This window comes from Acipenser ruthenus, chromosome 36 (assembly GCF_902713425.1).
Source record: "Acipenser ruthenus chromosome 36, fAciRut3.2 maternal haplotype, whole genome shotgun sequence".
NCBI lineage: Eukaryota > Metazoa > Chordata > Actinopteri > Acipenseriformes > Acipenseridae > Acipenser > Acipenser ruthenus.
Window position 1 is genome coordinate 11,030,492 of NC_081224.1, and position 24,991 is coordinate 11,055,482.

At 41.9% G+C, this 24,991-nt stretch overlaps 1 protein-coding gene across 1 annotated transcript in view; it reads left to right on the forward strand.

Moving 5' to 3' along the window:
* Nucleotides 1-24,991, forward strand: part of LOC131706621 (phospholipid phosphatase 3-like) — a 31,366-nt gene that overhangs the window by 1,179 nt on the left and 5,196 nt on the right. Inside the window, exons 2-5 of the mRNA XM_059008049.1 lie at nucleotides 16,889-17,046; nucleotides 21,220-21,503; nucleotides 21,905-21,962; nucleotides 24,750-24,926. Coding sequence (XP_058864032.1) covers nucleotides 16,889-17,046; nucleotides 21,220-21,503; nucleotides 21,905-21,962; nucleotides 24,750-24,926 — 677 coding nt within the window. The remainder of the gene's footprint in view (nucleotides 1-16,888; nucleotides 17,047-21,219; nucleotides 21,504-21,904; nucleotides 21,963-24,749; nucleotides 24,927-24,991) is intronic.

Genomic DNA, 24,991 nt, shown 5'->3' on the forward strand with positions numbered 1-24,991 from the left:
GAACGGACACGTCATTACAACTGAAATAAATAAATAAATACAAATTTGGGGGCTGTCAGCGGCTGGCGCACGTGCTTTGACTGTACAGCAGCTGCTGGCCCGTCCTGGGATTTCTGTCATTCCAACTTTGACAAACTTCCCATAGAAAAACTATGCAGAGGGGGGTATGGTAACGACAGAATACGTGCCCCCCCCCCCCCCCCCCCCCCGAAGGGGGTGGGAGGGGGGAGCAAAGTCAAGTGTAGCATGGTCATTTCTTACATGACGTTATTCCACAGTCCAGTAGCACTGTGGGAGACTCTGAGTAACTTACTCGCAGTACTTAACGTAATCCGTTTCAAATACAATTGTAGGTCTAGGAAAACGCGCGAATATATTACTTATAACCTACAATGGTTTCATTCCTGAGGACTCATTGACCTCCGTAATGTGTTTTTTTTTAGGTATCCCATTTCAAGTTTTTAAAAGGTTTGAAAAACACGAAAAAAACAAACTAAACAAGGGCAGTCTGTGGTCTTAGGTACAGCACAGTCAAAATACAAAATATTGATGATGTGTTTGAAACATGCAACATATTTACAAGCAGAAAACTACTGAAGCGTTGTCACAGTGTAATCAGTAATCCGGTAAATGTAATCAGTAATCCGGTAAATGTAATCAGTAATCCGGTAAATGTAATCAGTAATCTGTATGACTCTTGTAGACAAAAAGTTCGGAGAGCTGTGGTTTGATGGCTTACAGCTTGTGCCAATTAAACTACTCAGTGTCAGTTCAATAATCTGTAACTCTTAGTAACTCTTAAATGGAAAATGCTGCAATATAACAATGGATATTGGATTTAAGGCTGACTGAATGATTTCTGGTGTCACTGTGTGAAATGCCATGCATATAGTTTAGAAAGTAATATGACTTCATCAGTGTGAGTGAAGATCTCAACTGTTTGTAGCCCTGGGGTAATACGCTTTGAAACAGATGTCACAACAAAAGTAGTGCTGTTTCTTCATAAATATACACGTCTTTCGCGTTTACTCATTCTTAAAATGTTCCAATACTTTTCTTAACCCATTAAGTTCCCAAATCAATTTTTCTTTGAAAAAAAACAGCTGTATGATTTAATTTGATACATTTAGACTTAACTTTTGCGGTTTTAATAACAATATAGTTAAAGAGAAAATTTAAATAACAGCTAGATGCCGTTTAAAAATGAAACAGAAAGAAAGTAGCCTGGCCCTAAATGTGACACTTAATGGTTTAAGCGATTAATTATTTTATTGACTCCTCAGCCTTGCAAAATATAAAGCGGTATTTACTGTATGTAGAAGCACTGCAACAAGCTTAAGAGAAATCCACTGCAGCTGCTACACTCATGCACTATACACGTTCTGCCTACAATACCCGTACTCAATGCTACACTCTGAGTCCAGGGTAGCCTCTGTACAGTGTACTTGTGCAAGATGAATAACGTTTAACATTTCAAAATGTTGTGTTGAAAGAATGACCTTTTGGGGGCACTTGACTTTATAACAGCCCTGGTTGATATTCCATTTTGTTTAGCCCCTCCTCCTCCTCCTCCTCCTCCTCCTCCTCTTCCCCCCCTTTGAAACCAGCGTGCTGTCTCCTGAGACACTAGAATGAACAGATCACACGGTTAACTTATTATTTTTTCGATATATAAAAGGGAATTCTTTTTTTTGTTTAGTTGGGATATTATTGCACTCAGCCAACGTTAAAGTAAATCATGAACATGCTTATTAAGATTTCAAAAGACTTTTAGAAAATATACAATTAGAACTGTGCTTGCTTTTACAACATTTGATAACAAGTCTAACCTCTAGTCCTACTTGGCAACGCGTTCCTCACCTGCAACGCGGTCACTGCAGAGTTTAGTGAGTCGAGGTTCGCTAACAATAAAAGTCAGTCTGGTCAAGAAGAGCCTCCTTGTTGCAAGCATCTCAATGCTAACAGCGTATTTTCTCTCGTTCTCAACAAGTGCTCAAACAAGACAAGATCTAGACAATATATTAGAAACCCAGCCACATGTAAACGCACGCTTCTGTGCTGCTGTTCTTTGCCAGTGTCATCCCTGAAGCTGAGGCTGTTATAGAAGTTGCATCTGCCAGTTGCTGGTGTTCTGTTGGTGGGTGCTTCTGTATGTAAGACTAAACAAATACTGATCTTTTAAATGGCAATTCTTGAGAACACCTTTTACTAACGGTGTGACCCCCAAAATATAAGAACATAAGAACATTTACGTCAGGTCTTAAAGGATCCCAGTGATTCTATTTTTCCATCCCTTCACCACTCTCTGTGTGAAGAAGAGTCTCCTTCAGCAACATGACTAGGTAACCCATTCCATCCCCTCCCCACTCTCTGTGTGAAGGAGAGTCTCCTTCAGCAACATGACTAGGTAACCCATTCCATCCCCTCACCAATCTCTGTGTGAAGAAGAGTCTCCTTCAGCAACATGACTAGGTAACCCATTCCACCCCCTCACCAATCTCTGTGTGAAGAAGAGTCTCCTTCCCTCTGTCGTAAGTCTATCTCTGCTTAATTCTCAACTGTGTCCTCTGGTCCTGGTATTATGGAAGATTACAAAGCGGTGTGTAATTCAATATGTTAACATTATTCAGTAGGTTTCATTCAACTTTATGAAACACAATTAGTTAGTTCAATAGGGGTATACAAACCCACATAGGCACAGTCCATGCTTCTCCCCACAGACTGATCCTAGCGACAGAGGAATAGCGTCTCAGTTTCAGAATAAAACCCTGGGAAAGGTACATGTGCTGCTCCTTGCTGACGGGAGAGCATGCCGAGACCTGCAGCGGCTCTTTGGCACTGAAAGAGGAAAGGTAGGTTTGTAGCTGGTGCCAGACACAACGTGACATACTTGTCAAGTCAGCACAGGTTATTACACAGGCATGTGTTTTTTGTTTGTGGCCTGAGACGGAGAGTGAACTTTGGTATGGAAAGCAGCTGTGTAGATAGCCTCCCTGGGGTAGGAAAAACCACAAGCCCATATTTTTAGTTTATACAGCAATCAAACCATAATATTACTGTATTGACGGACACAAGCAGCAGAGGAGGTACAGCTATGGCAAAATATTTGTATTTCCGTGTATTTATTTTTATGATAATACGTACTGAAGATAATATTTTAGTGCAGTTAAATGGACAGACCTGATAAGAGAATCTGCAGCTCTGGCCAAAAGTGTTGCATCACCCTATAGAATGAACACATTTTGCGTCATAAACCTGCTGAATAATGTTACGTTATCATACTGAATTACACACCGCTTTATAGTTTTCCATACACATAACAAAATTCTGTAATATTCTGCTGTTGATAAGCGTCACGATTATCAATTATTACATGGTACTGATAGCCCTAGTTTTGAATTTACAGATGAGGCGATGGGTGTCCTATATACACACGCCTGTGTTCCGCTTGAGTATAATCTGAGGTATATTGGTAATATTGTGAATATTGATTCCCCAGTCCTCAGGTTAAGCAAACTGTGGTTAAGAAGCTAAAAACTGGGCTTCGTTACAAACTCATGCAATCTGCCGGCGCACAGCTCCGCTCGGGCAACTAATATCTCAATGATAACAAAACCATGCTTCAGATATTAAAGCCTCTCCTCTTTTTAATTGGGCGTAGGGTTTTTACGCTCCAACTGGAGCACACAGGCGAGGGAGTGACTCTGTGCTCAGGAAAGTGTGGGAGAGAAGGAGAGCTCAGAATCCAGTGCCTCGGAACTTGGGCGTTAAGGTGGACTGGAGAAATGGCGTGCTGACACTTCACATTATCCCATATATCCGGGATATAGGCAAGAGACAATTTGTGTTCCGCCTTAAAACAGTGCTGTGGCATGGAATGACATTATAGTGCAAATGGCAACCACAGCCACACCGCCTCAAAACCAGGGAGCACTAAGTAAAAAACTTTGACAAACATTTCTACTTTCTCAGTGTCTTCAAATTCAAATGTTACGTAATTAAAACACGGGTCCTTTACTGTTAAGATTACAAAATCGCAAGCTGGGAATTTCAAAACGGCCAGCATCAAACGCACATTGTAGAAGTGATCCGTGGTTAACGGGACTGCAAAAAGCAGACTGTTACACACGCTATGAAGACACTGCTGCGGGTGTATTTTACAGCGTCCAATTCTGTGTCACGTCTAACAGTTGAGACAGTGACAGGCTGGGAGCTGTCCGTGCATCCGTTTGTTCCCTCTTCAGTGAGCAGGGGGTTGAGAGATCCTGTGTGGGAGCAGCTAGCTCTATATTACAGGTCAGTCAGAGGTTAAGTGGAGTTGAGATCTGCTTTGATCAGCTGCCCTGTAAGGATTTTCCTGTCTCCTAACACACCGCCTGCCCATCGTGGTAAGAGTTTACCACGGCAGTCTGCACTGTCATTTCCTTCTGCTTTTTCCTGTGGTGATGCAATGTATTTAGCAGAGTTTACTATGGTTTGCTGTATTTTGTGTGCTTCACTGTAACTTTCTGGGATTTCCAATGCTTGCCTGCAGTATGCTTTACCATGCTTTCACTGTGCTTTATTGCAGTAGCTTCTTGCTTGTTTTCCTGTACCCTTAGCCTTTTCTGATTATTAAAATTACTCAAATGTTTTTAATTTTTTTATTTTAATAATTGCTAATATTCTTTTAGCTGAGTAGCACTGACATGTGCAATGCAGGCTAGATCAGTCACAGTGTAATTTTATTAGGAAGTGCCAGCGCCATCTAGTGCACAGCTAGTGTATTGCCAGTGATAGAACAGGAAACTTGAACCAAAGTAGCTGATCAGTGACGCTGTCTCTTGTTTTTATTAGGAACCACTCAAAACAATTGTAAAAAACGATGTAAAGGTAGAGTCAGAATAAAAAGATAATACATGCAAACTGAAACCAGTTAACACTAGAAACCCCGCGGCGGTCATTTTGGTTTTAAAATGTAATTTTCTCCAGTCGTGTAACACATATGGGGCTGTGCGTTTGTGTACCTTTCTGTCCGTATGTATTAAATATTCTCACAAAACATGAAACGCGGGCGTGCAGAAATAAAGGAGATATATTACATTATACCTAAAAGCCCCGGGAGCAGTCACATTGACGGCCACACAGAAAACAACTGTATTGTGATTATACAGAACGGTATTCTACTTTATTATTTTTATTTACCAGTCCGCAATGTGTTTAGCTGTAATCAGATTAGTCTCTACTCTCTGCCTGAGTGAATGACTGACAGTCTATTGTTTTTCAATCAGCCTTCTCAAAGGCTGGCGCCTGCTTGCCAGCTGCGCTGCTTTGGTCAATTAGCATCGGGACGAGTGAAAATAAATACCAGAGACCGTGGAGTTTTACAACGCAACAAAATATGTAGCTGATGTTTAGGATCAGATGGCACGGAAGTATTCTGTGAAAGCTGGCTCCCGACTGTGGCCTTTTCATGTGTTTTACAATGTATTGGACCTAGCAGCCATCAACTCCTGGGTACTTTACAAAGAACGCACGGAGAAGAATTTATCAAGGAGAGAATATATTTTACAGTTAGCACAGGAACCTCGCAAGAAGCATTTGGAACAGAGGGAGTCTGCCAAGCGTGTACCCACAGCTGAAGCTGGCAACCCCGCTGAGAGCCGCAAGAGACGCCAATGCCAGGTTGGCAAGTGCAATAAAAATAAAACTTCGGGCAGCTGTGCCCCGTGCAGAAAGACGACGTGGAGAAGCGCATTGTCTCTATTGATTGTGAACAGCCTTAGACTCAAGGTAAAGGAATACCATTTTGTCGAAAAAAATAAATTAGACTTTTTTATAACTTCTTGTGCTGTGCGCATCTGTAAAGCATTTCCTTCTAAGTTTATTCATCTACGTTGTTCAGTTGCTTTTGCTCATCTGATAATAAACCGATTGCTGTCGAAAAGTTTAAAATGTATTGCTATCGTTTCAGTTTTATAAATATGTATGTCGTAAACCGATGTCTGTTCAGATGTTTATTTATTTACATTTTCTTGTTTTGTGCTTCGGTTTTTCAGATGTTTATGTAACATACTCAATAATAAAAAAAACTAATTACATCCTGCTTTCAGTATACTATTTACAGTGTTTTGAATACAGCCGTCAGAAAGATTGCTGCGGGGCTTCTAGGTATATCTCCGGTCCTTCTAATGTTAATCTCAGCCCAGTCAACCAAGAAACCTGTGTTGATTTAAGAGGCAAAACCCTTTTCACCCAACTCCGCATTCTTGCTTTCTAAATAAACAGGGTTCTCGGTCAATGAGAAAGTTAATCCTCAATACAGTGGTATCCACTGACTCTTGTATCAATCTTTTTAATACCCATTGCAGAAAATCAGAACGTGCATTTTGGTGCTCCAGAAAGCATTGCTTGAAAGCATCCCCAGCAGCCGTGCCTGATAAAGTTGCCTCGTGATTTCCTGGTCCTGACACTTCAGGGGTTCAGCTCCTCGTGTGTTGTGACAAGCTGTTCTCCAGGACCGGGCACACCTGAACAACAGGTGTGTGCTCCTTCTTTTGTGCAGACTTCAAAACACCAGGATGTCTGGCTGGCCACAGAACAAAAGCACCCTCAGCCAATAGTGTGTGTATAGAGATAACATAACAGTGTGTCACCCTGAAGAAGCGCTACAGCCTGGGGCCACAGAAGACATAACAACAACAACAAAAATACGAACATAATGTAGAGCTTTTATTTAACCTCATGTAATCAAAGACACTGCAAAATGATATTGTCAGTTTTTCATCAAGTACACGGCAAAACTACAACGCGGTATGCAATTCAGCATGGTTCAGCGGGTTTCATTCGACTTTATGAAGCAAAATTGTTCTGTATAGAGGGGGATGCAAAACTTTTCTCCAGAGCTGTTGCTAGCAGAACGCTTAGCACGCCTCAGCATTACCAGCAGTGGAGACGCAATGGGTGTGGAACACGCACACTGCTGTAGTCCTTATTCATAACCCTTAAAAAGGCTCTGCAGTGCATGCATAACCACTTTCTACCAGTGACAGACCAACATCATTAACCCTACTCCCATGCTACCATACAGAACCATTATAGTATTGCACTGCCAGAGAAGATCATTTGGGAGAGGAATGCGCTCCCCATCACTTTATTTTGATTGGCTGTAAAATTGTGAACAGAGCGTTGGAACAACCAATGACTGAATACTGATCGCTATTGGCTTTTATGTTGCCTCAATTAAAAATGATCGGTCACCCAAGGGCCTTATATAGAGCTCCACGCAGCGAGCTACCCAGTAACACCTGCATACCTCGTGCGTTGCCATGCTTTTCTGTTTCTATTTGTTTGGATGAAATGGTGGAATCTAATGTGTAACACTGGTTGTCTCAGAATAGTTTCTCAATATGTTCCATTGCTGTGTATAATAATGTGCAGCTGTTTTGAATTCGTAGCTTTTGATTGCACATCTGGTAGCTCATGCCCTGTAGATAGTTCAGCACCATCATGGTGCCACTGATGCATTCCCGTTGAAGATCACATTCGCCAAGGGAACCTGGTCCGCATTGCTGACCGCTGTGCTCTCACGACTGAGTTCCACGGCACTCTGGCTCGCTGTGTCCAGCCCCAGGTCACTGGTCAGGGCTGTTTATAGCACACAGCTCTCCCGGGAGCAGATTCTCAGCTATGGAGCACTGAGAACATGGAGAGATTCCAGAGAGCGGATTCCCAGAAACACACGATGGGGGGTTGGAAGATGGGCTGGCTTTCCCATCACACAGAAACACGCACACACATTTAAAGACGCAGTCAGACAAATCCTGTACGAATCAGAAAGGGCCGATCAGTGCTTGTCTGGTTCCTAGTAGCTAGAAACCAGACAAGCATTTTAAGATTGTAAAGACTTCACTCAGCCCCCCCCCCCCCCATTCTTCAGAGTTTTTTTTTAACAACATCGTTGCTGAAACGTTTAAAACCCTTGCATGAAGAAAAACCACGGTGTACAGGTGTGTCATCCTGAGCATAGAACGTATGACAATCATAAAGGAAAACGCACACACGCACAGAACATCGTTTTAAAATGGGCAGGCATGTAGGCTAGCTACAGGTCCCCTACTGCTCCCTGCTGACCCCTGGAGGTGAGGTGGCAGGTTGACACACTCTTTTTCTTAGGGCTCCATTATCATTGCAGCTAGCACTCTTTTGCTTAGGTGACATGTCAGACTAATTTGATGTATAAGATCAAACCCTATGCATGTCCTGGGTGGAGACATGCAAATCTCACAGTTCCATCTAACCAAATCCTTTCTTGCAACCCGTGCAAAGTTTTGCATCACCTATAATTTTAGGGTTGAGAAATCAAAAAAAAAATCTATGTGAGCTTAATTTAAATATTTTATTTAAGACCATGTCATCAAAGAAAGTACATAACGATATCGCGGTATGCAATTCAATATGTTAACATAATTCAGCAGGTTTCATTCGAAGCAAAACAAGTTCATTCTACAGGGTGATGCAAAACTTTTGGCCAGCGCTGCACAGTTTCAAAGTTTGCAAGCTTGCATTTTCATTTGAAAACTTGACATCTGTTCTCAGTTTGCTAGCCTTGCTTTCCAGACACTTGCACTTCCTAGCTCATTTCACCTCAGCGGCTTCCTTCAGGCTCAAAGCATCCTACTGGCTGCAGTGCATACCAGTCATTAGGGGAAGCATCCATAGCTATTAAACACTCGATAGAATTACTGTATTAATGCATTCAATAACACACGTTTCAAGCAGAAGCGGCTGATTGGTTACTGACAGGAAAGACGGCCCTGAAGGGGCGGGGACAATTTCACTCTCCAGGTGACAAGGGGCTGTCTAAGCCTACAAACAGAGTGTAGTGCAAAGTGTTTTCAAATGAAATATGTGTCTATATAAAACGATAGATTGAATGAATGTGCAGGGAGAAAGTCAGTTTCACAACCCAATAGGAACTACACACAGGAACGCAGCGAACCCCTACAAAAAAATCTGGTAACCAGGTGCGAACATCCTCAACCCAGGATGTTTCTCAGTCAACATCAAAACGCTTGGCCTCTGTTATCAATGTACTGAGAGCAACGACCTCCATTGACAGCGGAAAAAATCTAATCAAATAAATAAACACAGGGGACAAAATACTTGGAAGCTGTTTTGCTTGAGAAAATAAAAAAATAAAAAACTAGGCTGTAAAGTTCAATAAGGGTTTCGCATTCTGAGTTCCCGTGTGGGAAAATATATGTTGTGTGTAAAATACACTACGGGCTGGACAAAATAATGGAAACACCTAGCAGATGTAGTACACACTTGTAATTTGTGTAAGTTATTATTTATTTCTTAACAAAAAATACATATCAAGAATTACAAGATGCAAAATACTATGACTTCAAAAATTAATTGACTGTGCGTCATGGGTTGATTTATAGAGACATTCTGTAATACAAACACACCACATCTCCCTGGCGATAAAACAGCAAAAAATTCATCGCTGCGTCTTTCTATTTAAACATCATCTGTTCTTTTATTTTTTATTTTTTTTTATTTTTTCTTAATGACCTGGCTGTGATTTGCTCGGGGTTGGACTAATTTTAATCAGGTTTGCTCTTTCAGTTTTTCAGAAAGTAGTTTGACAAGTATTTGTCTTTACTGTGTGAAATTCCACAGCCATTACTAGGCACAAGCAGTGCGTTGATTACAGTAAATATATTTCCATTTAAAACAGCCTACTAGACTTGCGTTCACACCTAGAATGCTGAGCAGGCTGTAATCAGAGCGTTTTGTGTTGCGTTGCTTAGCAATGCTGTACGACTTTAGACAGCAACTTGCAGTGTTTGCATGTAAAGTATCCAATTCCTGAAATGCAATTAAGAAAGATCACTTGCATCACCCATAGCTATTAAACACTGAACAGTGCTGGCTTTAGAAATACTAAAAGAAACTTCATAAATTCCAGGACCACTGTTTCCACTGGAGGCCTTGTTTTTTTAATGTTTCTCAGTGTCCTGTAAAAAGGCATTTTAGTTTTTTTCTGAAATCAGTTCTATGACTGATACAAAAGCGTTCTCTTCAGACCGTTAATTCAGTCAGGAAAACTCATGCAGTAGAATAGAATGATTTATCAAAGCTTAAGCAACAAATACTACATCATGCATATTTTCATTACATCTTGACCTCGCCCTTTGACCTCGCCCATACGTTAGCTCACAGATAAGTGGAGATGCTGACCGTGGGGAAGCCATGGGCAGAGGTGCAGGATAGCTGCCCTCCCCCGTTAGATGAAGCAGGTGGAGGCTGGGGAGGAGAAGGCGAGCTCTGCCACACACTGGGGACGTAATGGATTGAGGTAAGATATACAGCCCTTCCTTGCCCATCATTGGACGTGTTGTTTATCGAATGACCAATGAGATACGAGCCATTTGACTGACGAATGTGGCGCCAAATAGGCTTGATGTTTCTGATTTGAATCTAGCTTTGCTGAATTGCTGAATCCCCATGCCCTGTTCTATGAGGTCACATCGAGGAGAAAGCTCTCTGGGAAAGCTATCAGAGGGGTGACTGTGAGCTATCCCACAATGCACAGCGGGAGGAATGTGTGGCGTCCCACATTGACACACTCTGGGGGTCTGCGTTCACTCATGAGAAGTTAATTATAGCCTTGACCGAGTCGACCGCAAGCAAACTGCAGACCGAGTTTCACTCACAGGAGCTTCAGCTGCCAGAACACAGGCTACAGATTCTGAGATCTGAATTACTAACTAATCCAGCAGCTGCAATAGTGTGTCAGCCAGCCAGCTTATTTGCATGCTGGAGGATCTAAATACAGGACAGCGCTCCTCCCTCGACTAATTCCATTAGATCTCAGTTAGCCTGTGTTAACAGCAAATTGCACAAGGTCTATAGTTTGGTGGATAAGGGCCCTTCGATAATTCAAACGTTTTCAATGTTTCTGTTTTGAGGTGCTGTAGCACAATAAACAGACTGCACATTACCCTCTGAAATCATGCCCTTCTTGGCCTGTTAAAGACTAAAAAGAAGAATTAAGATATAGTAAGTGAATTAAGATATTGTAAGATATAGTACAGGAGATTCAAGTCATCATCGGGGGACTTGGCAGGAGTGTGGTTGGTCTGAAAACAGCAGATACAAAGTAGAGAATTCAAATGAATTACCAATAAGATGGTATTGTGTAAACAGATGGGTCTCTCAACAAGGTTTGCTGCAACGGCTTTCAGAACACCTGGCAATTACAGCGTGAAAGTGACCGGGAAGTTCGAAATGGAATGAACAAAATGCCCTGTGGAAATTGCTTGTGTGTTGTGAAAATACGAGGATGTCTTCCGTTGTGACTTGTGAAGCACAGTGAAGCGAAACAAAGCATGCAAAGTGAAATGGAAATGTGCTCAAACATTGGGTTGCGTGCACAGCAATGGGATCAGAGATGGAAAGTTTGATTACAGTACCGTTGACTGGTGGAGTGGCGGACGGCCGGACTCATGCAAAAATGATGTCAGAATTTCTTCATCTCTTTATTTTCATTCTTTTATTCGTTGATTATTTTTTTTGTCAGTCAGTTGTCTTACAATTTCCTTTTTATGTATATCTTGTGCCCCCCCCCCCCCTCATCTGCTGGCTTAATAACAGTATATTTATCCTCCAGAAGACCATTTAATGCTAAATATTCACCCTTAGTTAGATTGTTATGTATCTCATAATCATACGGCTTTCTGAGGCGTTGATTTTTGAATAATTCATCCACATCCCTTTCAACCAATCGGCAAAAGCCTCATTACTTGTGGTATAAATGTACTTTTAGGTCTGAAACTTGTAGCACCCCTTAGAGTAGTTTTACAATCTGATGATGAATCATAGATTTTAAGTTTAATATTTAGAACAAAATATTCCTTTTATTTGAAAATACCATTAAAGTAATTGTAGCTTGGTGGGCCAGTGGTTAAAGAAAGGGGCTTGTTGTTACCAGGAGGTTCCCAGTTCAATCCCAGCTCGGTCACTGACTCGCTGTGTGTGACCCTGAGCAAGGATCTGAACCTCCTTGGGCTCCGTCCTTCAGATGACACGTAAAACAAACGAGGTCTTATTGGAAGTGACTCAGCAGCAGTTGTGAAGCATAGTTTCCTCCGCTAGTCACTTTGGATAAAAGCGTCTGCTAAATGATTTATTAAGACTGTACTTCTGCACTTCTTTCTGGGTCATGCTACAGAGTTCACAAGGACTCTTTACGGAAATACACTGTTTCTGACAAATTAAAATGACTCAAATCACACAGTCACTAGTATTTCCAGACTACAGCTATGGCCAAATGTTTTGCATCACCTAGAATTTTAAGATTGAGACGTCATTATGACATTGCAGAAGTCTACCGGAAGCCCTAATAGTAGTACAGTATTTCATGTTAGATTTCGAAACTTGGCCATAGCTGTATATCCCACAGTAATACAAGAATGAGTTGACAATAAGAAATGGCTTCTGCTAATGAATATTACACAGTACACGTGGTCTCAGACCTGCTAGTGCAGGAGACGCTGTGATGAGATCTCAGTGCTATATTACACAGTACAGCACCATGCGGTCTCGGACCTGCTAGTACAGGAGACGCTGTGATGAGATCTCAGTGTTATATTACACAGTACAGCACCATGCAGTCTCAGACCTGCTAGTACAGGAGACACTGTGATGAGATCTCAGTGCTATATTACACAGTACAGCACCATGCGGTCTCGGACCTGCTAGTACAGGAGACGCTGTGATGAGATCTCAGTGTTATATTACACAGTACAGCACCATGCGGTCTCAGACCTGCTAGTACAGGAGACACTGTGATGAGATCTCAGTGCTATATTATCTCCTAGGGCTATGCTGACGCAGTGTTACTATAAATGGTGCATGTTATCATTTACTGAAATATCATTTCTACAGAACTGAGGCGCTTCAGTAGAAATAAAACAGAAATGAGTAATGACCTACTCATTTGATGACTGTAACTATGGCTGTATTTTTTTCCCGGACTTCATGATTTCTGTTAAATGGGAAGCTCTAAATGGAACAAGCAAAAGCACTCTGGAAATTGCTTGTACGTTGTGAAAAATACGAGAACGTCTTCCCTTCGGACTTGTGAAGCAAAGCAAAGCATGCAGAGGAAAATGGAAACGCGCTCTAACATTGATAAGGCCTGAAGCTGAATCAGTGGAGCCCTTGAGTTTTGTATTGTGTGCGCACAGCAACAGGATCAGAGGTGGAATTCTTGAATACAAGTCATTATAGGTGAGAAAATAATGTCATGAATCTAACATCTTCTGCACATTCATTAGCTACCAGGGTGGGGCGGCTGGGGACATGATCAGGCAAAAAGGCAGACACCTGTTGAAATAGCGATGCTATTGAGGACTTATATTTGAGAAACACTATACAGTTGCTCTTGGCTGCAACCCACTTGTGCTCTTTCCTAAGCCCCAGCCTCTACAAGACTGAACCGACAGGCTAGCTGCAGCCTTATAGACACACCTGCCTCATTCAAACTAAATGGAATCATTTGTTAAATGCACCACCAATCACGGCTCACAGTCTTCTCCATTCTATTCCACATTCTCACCTGGGAATGGGCATTTAAATCATGGCTCGAACTTAACCCTTTCCTGGGTCAGTTTAATATAGAATTAAACACCAACAATGAGGCATGACGCCCCACCCCGATCCACAAGCAGATGAGAACTTGAAGTAAATCAGGGACAGTACATCAGGTCTCGAAACAAAAACGCTGTCCCTCTTCCTTACTGATAAGATCCGCTACCTTTTTGTTTGCACATGAACCCTGGTTTGTAAGAATGTGTTTTGTTTCAAAACTGGACGTGGGAGACCTGCAGCAGCCTATATAACGAAGGGTACCACATCACAGGAGAGGCGTGTGGAATTATTTTGCCAGCTGCACTTTAAGAGATTGTCTGCAGTGGATTTCACCTCTGGCTGACAGTTTTGCATCCCCCTTATAGAATGAACTCATATTGCTTGATAAAGTCCAATGAAACCTGCGTTAACATATTGAATTGCACACCGCTTCATATGGCTTCCGGTAGATTTGTGCGAGATCGTTGTGTAGTTTCTTTGATTCCATTTGTCAATCCCAAAATTCTAGGGGATGCAAAACTGTTGGCCACAGCTGTGCGTTCTCAGCAGCGTGTGTGTGTTGCTGGAGGGATGAGTTCATTTGGGAGGGAGTGGGTTGCTGATCCCATCTTGGAATGCCAGCGATGCACTCGGAGCTCCTATTCACTGGCTGCACCAGAACATACTTGTCATGCTGATGAAGTAGATACCAGAGAGAGAGGGGTGGAGGGTGGGGGGTAGGGGGTAGGGGCTGTGCTCTTTCTCTCGCTCCCAAAGTGCTTATCAAGTAGGTGTCCTCTCCAGCTCCATGCTAGCTGCCTGCTCTTCCTTATACTGCCTTTTCCAAGGGTTGAAAATAATTTATTAATGTCTGATTGAACCCGACATCCTTTTCAAAGCTCCCTATTTCCATCTCATAAAGTATAAAAGAGAGGCGACCTGTCCACGCTCGTCCGGTTCCTAGTAGCTGATTGATCTCAAAACTTTGTCAAGTCGGGTCTTAAAGGATCCCAGTGATTCATCCTCAACAGCATGACTGCTTACCAACGCCTGCAAAAACCCTATATTACACTTTTACTGTGACAAACCTTTATTAGAATGTGGATAGGAGATTTGCTGTAACCTGATTGGTCAATCAGGCGGGCTTAAACCACGATAAAGAAATCACAAAAATACTATAAAATCATAAAAAAATCCTATACATTTTTTTTTTGTAATGTATCCATATTCTAATAGCATTTTAGATGCTTAATAAGGGTACTGTTAAGCCTTATTGATCAGTTTAAAAAACATGTTTGCATAGGAATATAATGGACTTCATAATGGACTATTTTAGGTCCTTTAACCTTAAAAAAGTTAGAATTTGACTCAGACCTCAGTAGCGCTTTGAAGGCAGTCACCTGCGTGCCATTCAATGCAACATCAGTCTTGCACAACTGCACGACCTCCATCCTACTTTTAAAAGCTAACCCGATCTATCAGGTGTTGACTATTCCAGCAATCAGGGGCCTGTAGCAGATCTTCACAGCAGGGTCTTATCTTTCTGACTGCACGCCGATAACAGAAAAATAAACAGACATGTAGTTGAATGGAAAAAGGGCTTGCTGTACAAGCTGCTCACGTGACATTACCACACTGGCAGGCCACTGGAGGGCTTGTAAAGCATTAGCAGCATTAGCACTGACCCCCCCCCCCCTTTTCCTGTGTCAAAGTGATTGTGTTGCTAATAAGAGGTGACGCACTCACTCACTGCAGCAGAGGGCTCTGTAGCTGCACAAGGGGATACGGCCGCCATTGATACAATGGCGCCACAGTGATGTAACGTTGACCCTCCAATGGGATGGCAGTGTTCAGTGATCAGTACACACTGCTGGTAATCCATCGGAGTACCATATCAGTACTAGACAGACCATATCACTGTACTGCGCTGGATTTTATTCCCAAGCTTTCGGAACGCCATTGATCTGCAAATGGTTTCGCTTGGGTTTATTTTATAAGATCCCAAATGGTGATGTCTGTGAAGCAGAGTTCAAAATTAGTTTATTTGTAACCAATATAGCAGAACGTTTGTGGAATATTGTGGTTTTTCCACGAATGAGGGTAATTTATGATGGAAGAGAGTGGGGTTGTTTACAGCCATCCTCAAGTGTGAAGTAAACACAGCTCTCTGTGTACGGTCACAGAGCATTCTGTTTATATTAGAAATACACTATATGGCAGAGAAAGTATTTTAAACCTAAATAGAGCAGCTGGATTCTGAGAATTACTTTCATTAGATCAAGCTTTGCAATCTGCTTGGCAACAATAGGGCAGCAGTGTGGAGTAGTGGTTAGGGCTCTGGACTCCTGACCGGAGGGTCGTGGGTTCAAATCCCGGTGGGGACACTGCTGCTGTACCCTTGAGCAAGGTACTTTACCTAGATTGCTCCAGTAAAAACCCAACTGTATAAATGGGGAATTGTATGTAAAAATAATGTGATATCTTGTAACAATTGTAAGTCGCCCTGGATAAGGGTGTCTGCTAAGAAACAAAAATAATAATAACAATTTCAAACAGTTTGATACATAAAATAAAATAAATAAAAAACACTAAAAAAAACCACACTAGGTTTTTAAACACTGGCTGTATAATAATGAATATGCCACTACGATAAATATTTGGGGGCTTGGTGGTCCAGTGATTAAAGAAAAGAGCTTGATAAGCAGGAGGTTCCCAGTTTAATCCCAGCTCAGCCACTGACTCATAAGAACATAAGAAGAACATAAGAAAGTTTACAAACGAGAGGAGGCCATTCAGCCCATCTTGCTCGTTTGGTACTCCTTGTGCTCCGTCCATCGGATGAGACGTAAAACAAGCGAGGTCCTATTGGAAGTGACTCTGCAGCAGCAGTTGTTGATGAGGCATAGTTCACCCCCTAGTCCAGTGCTACTCAACTCCAGTAATCCAGTCCAGGTTTTTACTCCAAGCAAGTTCTAATATAGTTAATTGAAGCTGCTAAGAGGCCATTTAGGACCTGGTTGTAATAAAGACCAGGACTGGAATATATTTCGATGGCCAGAGTTGAGTACCACTGCCCTAGTCTATGTAAGTCGCTTTGGATAAAAGCGTCTGCTAAATGAGCAATTCATAAATTGATAAATAATCAATGCAAAAAAAAAAAAATCAATATCACAACAATTGATCAGCCAAACTATTTTTTCAATTTTTCTACATGCAAATCTGTTTCAAGCAGCTGCATTCTTAACCCTGTGTGGTGTTTGTGTTTCAGCGTCCCTCCCTTTCTTTGCCTGCGAGTTCGGCGCAGTGCTCCCATACAAGCGGGGGTTTTTCTGCAACGACCCAAGCATCTCATACCCCTACCTGGAATCGGAATCCATCAGCGATGGGGTGCTGATAGCCGGCGGCATTGCAATCACTGTGATCTCGGTGAGTACAGCTTTAAACACGCAGCACAGAAAGGGGTCTGCTTTACATTGAGCCCAGTGGGGTCCTGCATTGAAACATCATTCAAACCTCTTCATTATGCAACAGGCTGGCAGTTAACACAGGCAATAAGAATCATGGTTTATGACTTAAAAAAGCAGCCTGACGTCTCAGACAGTAAACAGACAAGCTGGGTGCGGATCTAGTGTGGAGTAGTGGTTAGGGCTCTGGACTCTTGACCGGAGGGTCGTGGGTTCAATCCCAGGTGGGGGACACTACTGCTGTACCCTTGAGCAAGGTACTTTACCTAGATTGCTCCAGTAAAAACCCAACTGCATAAATGGGTAATTGTATGTAAAAATAATGTGTACAAAATAATGTAATTGTATGTAAAAGTAATGTGATATCTTATAACAGTTGTAAGTCGCCCTGGATAAGGGTGTCTGCTTAGAAATAAATAATAATAATAATAATCTAATGCCAGTCAGAAGGACTTATAGGACATGTGTGCCAATAAGGAGGGGCTCCCCTTATAAAAGTTTCCCACAGTAAAACCACAGCAATAAAGTATTAAAGACCAGAGAGGTATAGTGAAGCATATTAAAAAGCTTGGCACACCATGGTTAACTATCTTAAATGCATAGTTTAGTGGAAAACGGTGGTAAACTATTATTATTATTATTATTATTATTATTATTATTATTATTATTATTATTATTATTATTATTATTATTTATTTCTTAGCAGACACCCTTATCCAGGGCGACTTACAATCGCAAGCAAATACAAAATACATTCAAGTGTTACAATACAAGTAATACAATAAAAGCAAGAAATACAATAATTTTTGTTCAAGTGTGACAAACCACAATTCAATAATACAGCAGATAATAGTGATAGTTACATCAGGATATGATTAAATAGTGATAGTTACATCAGGATGTGATTAAATACAAAGTACTACAGGTTAAACACTTGGCAGATTACAGTATTCTGAAGTACAGGATTAAATGCAGTAAAATAGGGGGCAGATAAGAGCAAAATAAAGCACATTTGAATGAAGGGTGATAGTGTCCCAGGATACAAACAGAGGAGTTCTACAGGTGCTCTTTGTTACAGTGGACGGAGAAGTATTTTACATGTAATACTGCAGTTCATCTACATTCTACCTGAAAGATAAATCTGTGTGTTCCATCCAACTGATTTCCTGTCTTATCGCATTAAGTGGCGAAACCTGACAACGAACCCAACCCAGCTCATAGCACATACTTTAAAATAAACACTGACACTGAAGAGCCCTGTTTATAGAGGGGTGTGAAACTGCAGCTGGTTTGTAGATTACGAAACAGCGCTGTGTTAGACTCGCAATGGCGTTTGCGGTTCATCTTGTGGTGCTAGACCGCGGTATCCCATTCCCATTCTTTATTGAAAAAGAACAGAGTTCAAAATCAAAGCAGCATTGCTCAGGTTTCTTTTCAAATAATAAATGATAAAGAACGGGGCTGTGGCCAGCGATCTATCATTCGGGTGTTCCGCCCCTGTTTTCATCGATTGTGATCAATGTTGGGACGTTTGGGAAACTGATCCCAGAGGTAGCACCCAACAGTGGACATTGTAATTGTGTGACTCAGTCTTGTGGCTCAGTTATCCCTGGCAGGTACCATGCAAGACTAGACCAACAGAGTGATGAGTGGCCATCAATCTCCTTTAAATACCTGGAGAGAAGATGCCTTCAACACAGTCCAGAGAGGTAGAAATATATCCCCTCTGCTTCAATGAGGCTCTGCAGGTGATTAAAGTAATTGTAGTTACCAGAAATACCCCCCCCCCCCCAATCTTCCCCATGTTGCACTTTCCATGAGCTACAGTAGATAGGTCTCACATGTGCAGTTTGTAAAGGAACGCAATCAATAGCAAACGTGTTTGTTACAAATCAAAACAGGCGTTGAACTCAGTCTTCTTCTTGCCCTGTGTCTTCGGGGGCGTGTCACTGGCTGAAAGCATCAGTCAATGAGGGAAGCAGCTGATTGGTTAATGACAGGAAAGAAGCCACTGAAAGGGCTTCCCTCCAGGTGAAAATGACACAGGAAGTGCAGTCAAAAAGCATGGCTTGCAAACAGAGATTTTCTTTCGCCTAGTGTAGTACCAGATATGAAGTTTTACAATGAAAATACATGTTTGAGTTTAAAACGAATGGACGTGCAGGGCAGAGCAAATGTGCTGAACTGCTGGTTAGCTACAAGCACTTTAAACTTCAGCTCAAAGGATAGCTTGTGGTTTGATTGAGGCCTCGCCATTCAAAGGAACATGTTGATAAAACCTTTTTACTGACAACACACAAGAAAAAAACTGAACAAACTTCAGCATAAAACGTTTCCGCTTTAAATGTTATTAAAGAATCCCGGGAGGTTTAATGATTCCTTCTGTGCAAACCCCCACACTCCTGTCCAAGGGAGTCGTTTGCATTTTCTAAAGTTTCATCTCACTCTGCGATCTCTGTATGAGCGCACTTTAGTTTGGCATTAAACAGGGAGTGGAAATAATTAATCTAAAGGCTAAACAGTAGATAAAACGAATGAATTATTTCTTTGTTCTGCAGTGGACACAGAACACAAAAGGCCTTCTAGTTGACGTTTATTTACCCTTTTATCGAAGGCTGAGCAATAAAGCTATCTGCCGCTCATGAATTAACACTATGCAGTGTTTTCACGCTGCCACAAGCAATGCAAAGTGGTGAAACTTCAGGGAATTGTACTGCTCTCAAGCCAGCAAAGTTAGCTTTTATTAACCTTGCACTTTTATTACGGGTCAAGGTTTTGACAGCCACTTGCAGAAATATAGTTAGCGCTACAACAAGTTAGTGCTGCAAAGATCAATCACAAAGACTGAAAGAAATAATGAAAATGTATGAATGTGGTGTGCCATATCTGAGACTTGGTAGTCCAGTGGTTAGAGTAAGGGGCTTGTTAGCAGGAGGCTCCAGGTTCAATCTCCAGCTCAGCCACCGACTCACTGTGTGTGGCCCTGAGCAAGTCACTTAACCTCCTTGTGCTCCGTCCTTCGGGTGAAACGTAAAACCAAGGTCCTATTGCAAGTGACTGCAGCAGCAGTTGTGATGCATAGCTCAATCACAAGTCTCTGTAAGTCGCTTTGGATAAAAGCTTCTGCTAGATGACTAAATAATAATAATAATAATAATAATAATAATAATAATAATAATAATAATAATAATAATAATGCAGTGGTCTGAAACCAAGTTCTAAACCACTAAGTGGCTTTGTGTTACCCTCAGCTTAAAGGGGAACTGTACTCAAAATAACAAGGCTCTCCAAATGCTCTGTATACATAACGAATGCATCTCGCTGCGCAGATTTTGTTAAAAAGTCAAGCGTTTGGCCAGTATTTAAGTTTTTTTTGTCAGCTTTCTGGGTCAGCTGGAAATGCATTGGATCCTTTCTGGCGCCGCTGTTCCATCATATCGTTGACGGCCCCCCGCACCAACGCCGGCAGGGTGAATGATGTCACAATGCAAAGCGTTCGGGTGCAAAAAAAACACAAGGAAAAACAGTAACAAAAAGTATTTTGTGTGCCTAAGCCTTTAAACCAACAAAGGACGGCCATAACAAAACAATGGTTACATAATCTAGAAACGAGACATGCGCTTAATAGAATACTGTGTGTGACGATAGAGCGAGTCAACGACAGGACGTCACACGAAGCACGACGGAAGAGAGCTCCAGTACATTCAATGTTCATTTGTTTTATACGATATACTGCTCAAGGAGAAGCTGAAAATACGTCAAAAGTGTTAGTTAACATGTTTTCTATTGGAATAGTTATATATTCATTAGCATTACAGTTCCCCTTTAAGAGAACCAGAAATTATGACAAATGTTTCTTTGACTTAATGTTGCCTTAAGTAATAGGGTGATACAAAACGTTTGGCTGTTTTAACTATGAGTCATGAATAAACAATGCTTACAAAGTTAATAGAGGTTTACACATTTATATTGGGTTTATGACTTCTCAATAAAGTCTTTTCTTCTTTAATTGATGGGTTTTTTTTTCGTTCTGAGGCGTGGTGTTCCTGTCTTCTTAAAAATGCTTCTGTTGATTTGAGCACTCAGCACAAGACAAAGGAACAGCTGATCAAACAGCACGGCATTTTCATTGCAGATTCTGCTGGGAGAGTTTTACCGCGTGCGCTTCCTGAAGGTGGAGTCTCGAGCCTTTGTGTCAAACCTGTACGTGTCAACGCTCTACAAGGAGATCGGCAGCTTCCTGTTTGGTTGCACTGTGGGACAGTCTCTCACTAACATGGCCAAGCTCTCTACCGGACGACTGAGGCCCAACTTCCTGTCTGTGTGTAACCCTGACTACGCCAGCCTCAACTGTTCTGCAGGGCTCTACATTACAGAGGACCACTGCCAGGGAAATGTCTCTCTCATAAAGGAGGCAAGGTGAGAACTCCCCCCATACATGTTGTCCCTTGAATTTGACACATTTTGACCCACGGAACTATGTTAAGCGTACCCAGTTGCCACTAGCCTACCACGCTTGGTACACGCCTTGAAAACTATAGTGTGATGCCGCTAGTGACATCACAATTCTAGAAAAAGAACATTCCATTCTGGGTGTCAACAGTTGTTGAGAATGTAGCCTATGGTACTTCACATCTAAGAGTTATGCCATTTCCCCCATAGACCCAGTGCTAAAGCCAGGTTACCTAACAAAGTTTCAGCCTTCAGGAGACTAAATAGAAGTGTTCTTCCCAATCCTGTGCATTCTCCACCCTTTGGGTTCTGTAATCAGGGACATTGGACAGCAGCTGTTAAAGTTTCGCTATTCTTCTCCCTTCCAGGAAATCCTTCTACTCGGGCCATGCTTCCTTTGCGATGTACACCATGCTGTACCTAGTGGTAAGTGACTCTCTACAGTGAAACTTCCCCACTGGAACTGTAATTCAGTGAGGAAACGCACGCGATAGATTATTTATTAAAACACAGACGAGTCAACACTGCTACATTATACAGATTTTAAACTAGGTTCTTTGGCTTCGAGGTGCCCATAAATTAGCCCACAGATAAGTGGAGAGGCTGACCATAAGGAAATCTAACGTGAAATATTATTCTTCCTGTAGTAGACTTATGTGATATAATTTCTTGGATGACATGAAGTTAAATAAAAGATCTAAATTCTGTTCATATATTTATATTTTTAAATTATGTCTGAATCCTAAAATTCTAGGTGATGCCACACCTTTTGCCCACAGCTGTAGATATTTTCTAACAGCTATTTTAGGGTTTAACACTGCAGGCATTGGTGTTTATTCCTGAAGTGAAAGGGCAGCTTCTCTCAATTGCTTTTCAGATACATCAGATTCCAACCATATTTGAATAGTAAAACTAAGGAGATTAAAACAAGGGGATTTGGAAACATTTCAGTAGGGTTAGGTTGTGAGACTTGGAAAGTTGGCAAATTCTTCTGCATAAGAATGTAGCTTTGACAGAATCAATAGAATAGAATAGAAAGAGAAAAGGAAACTTGGACAAAATGTAATAGAAACTGTCCCAAAAGGCATTTGTTAGCATCCCAATAGAGCGATGCTTTCTGTACTTCTATTCCAGCCCCTTGACAAACAGATCTTTGTTGTAGACAAATCCACAGCATAAGCCTCGGGGTGATGGGAGAGGGGGGAGGTACAGCCCCACTGGGAAACACAGCCAGGCCCTTTTGAGAATCTCTGAGCACTTTCTGTGGAGTATTGTGTACGAGAGAGGCCGGTTTGAGGGGATTCGAGACAGAACCGCGGCTGCTGTTTTCAAAAAGAAGAAATGACATAGCCAAGGAATGCTCTTGCAGACAGCGAATGGGGACTCGAGTACAGAGAGGAGGGGTAGAGAAAAAGGGAGGTGAACCACACAACACACTTGGGATTGGTATAACAGTATTGCTGAAGAGACCTCAGCAAAGACATCTGCAGAACACGGTGTTATCAGCCATGGCAATGGACTGAGATGCACATTCTACCAAATGGCAGCCTTCTCCCATTGCATGACCCTTGTGCTACCATTGCCCCTCACTATATTACACTGTAGTGACCCAACTTGACAGAGTTTTGAGATCAATCATCTACTAGGAACCGGACGCACAGGGCCGAACGGCACTCCTCGCGTTCGGATCGTTTCTCATGTGCTTGTTATTGATACTGAAGAGCATTCAGGGAATGCATCTGTTTTCCAAAATGTCTTTTAATGAACAGAGGAAACTGGCTCCCCGAAAACACTGAAAAAATACATTTCTGAGAGACATTTCTAGGCAACATTTCTACAGAACTTTAGTTTTCTGGCATGCAGCTATTACAAGTAAAAAAAATGTAAGGGGTGCCCACAACAGTCAAACTTAGAATTTACTACAGCATGTATATTCTAACACAATAAATGCTGCGGTTACAGCAAGTTTGATCAGTGCATTCCCGCTCTCATTGTGAAACAGAGTAGTCACATATACAGTATCGCCTATTGAGATGACTTGGTCATCCTCCAGCCTGCTGGAACCATGCAGAGCAAGTTGAAAGTTAATGATCACTGCGTCCTGCTTGGTGAATCCAGGTCACATGTCGTTGGCACTGGATCGTTGTGTGCTTTGGCAGCTATTAAAGCTGGATTAGCACACGGCCTCCCTCGGGTTCGCTCCTCAGCACAGGAACAAGGAGAGCGGACAAGGCTGTCACATGGAAACACAATGCAGCCCACAGCAGGGAACACAATCAAAGAGTCAGGGGGTCATTGAAGATGCAGGCGCTTGATACAGTACGCCCCACCTGAAACCAAAGGGCTGTGCGTGACAGTAATGGATCAACAAGTTCCTGCAGTACTATAAGTACTGCTGTCAGAGGGGTTTAACACTGCCACACACTAACAGATCTAGACACCTCTGCTGTTTTTTGGTGCTAGGGGGCATTTGTTGCCCTTCTTACCACAATTAGACCGCTTGCTTACTAAATATTTTGTTTTTCCCGTATCTTCAAATACAAGCTAGAATTCTCACAAAAGCCTAATATATAATATATTTTTTTTGTTTTCTTTAAAATTACGTGAATGGGGCATTCATTGCCCATTTAACCCAAACCAGACCCTTTTTTTTTATCAAACTCCTTGTTATCCTTAAATAGATAATCTCCCCCTATTTCATTAAGGAAGACTTCCCACAAAGCAAGATACAGTCGCATTTAATGCAGAAGACTGAAATGAACCCTAACTAGTATACTGTATAAAACTACCGATACTGAAACTCAGGCCCACCGTCCCAACAATGTTTTGGTGCCACGTACAGCTCTGCCCAAATGTTTTCAATCAGCCTGTCGAATTAAATCATTTTGCTTCCTAAACCTGCTGAGTAATGTCACGTTAACATATTGAATTACATACCACTTTGTAGTTTTCCATATACTTTCAAAAACATTTCGAAATCTAACATGACATACTGTACTGCTATTATGGCTTCCGGTAGACTTTTGCAATAATGTTTTGTAGTTTCTTTGATTACATGCTGTGAAATAAAAGATCTTTTTTTTATCAAAATGATGTCTCAATTTTAAATACTAGGGTGAGGCTAAGCTTTTGTCCATAGCTGTATCTGGAAGCTGTGCGGGGCAGTGTGGTCGCTGGCTCTGCAGTGTAATCGATGTGCGCCTCTGTGTCCAGTTCTATCTGCAGGCCCGGTTCACATGGCGTGGTGCTCGTCTGCTGAGACCGCTGGTCCAGTTCCTGCTGTTGATGCTGGCCCTGTACACCGGACTGACCCGGATCTCAGACTACAGGCACCACCCCTCTGACGTGCTGGTGGGATACCTGCAGGGGGCGCTAGTCGCTTACTGGGTGGTGAGTATCAGCAGGCGTTTAATGTAGTACAGCTCTTGCCAAAGGTTTCACCTCAGATGTTAGCA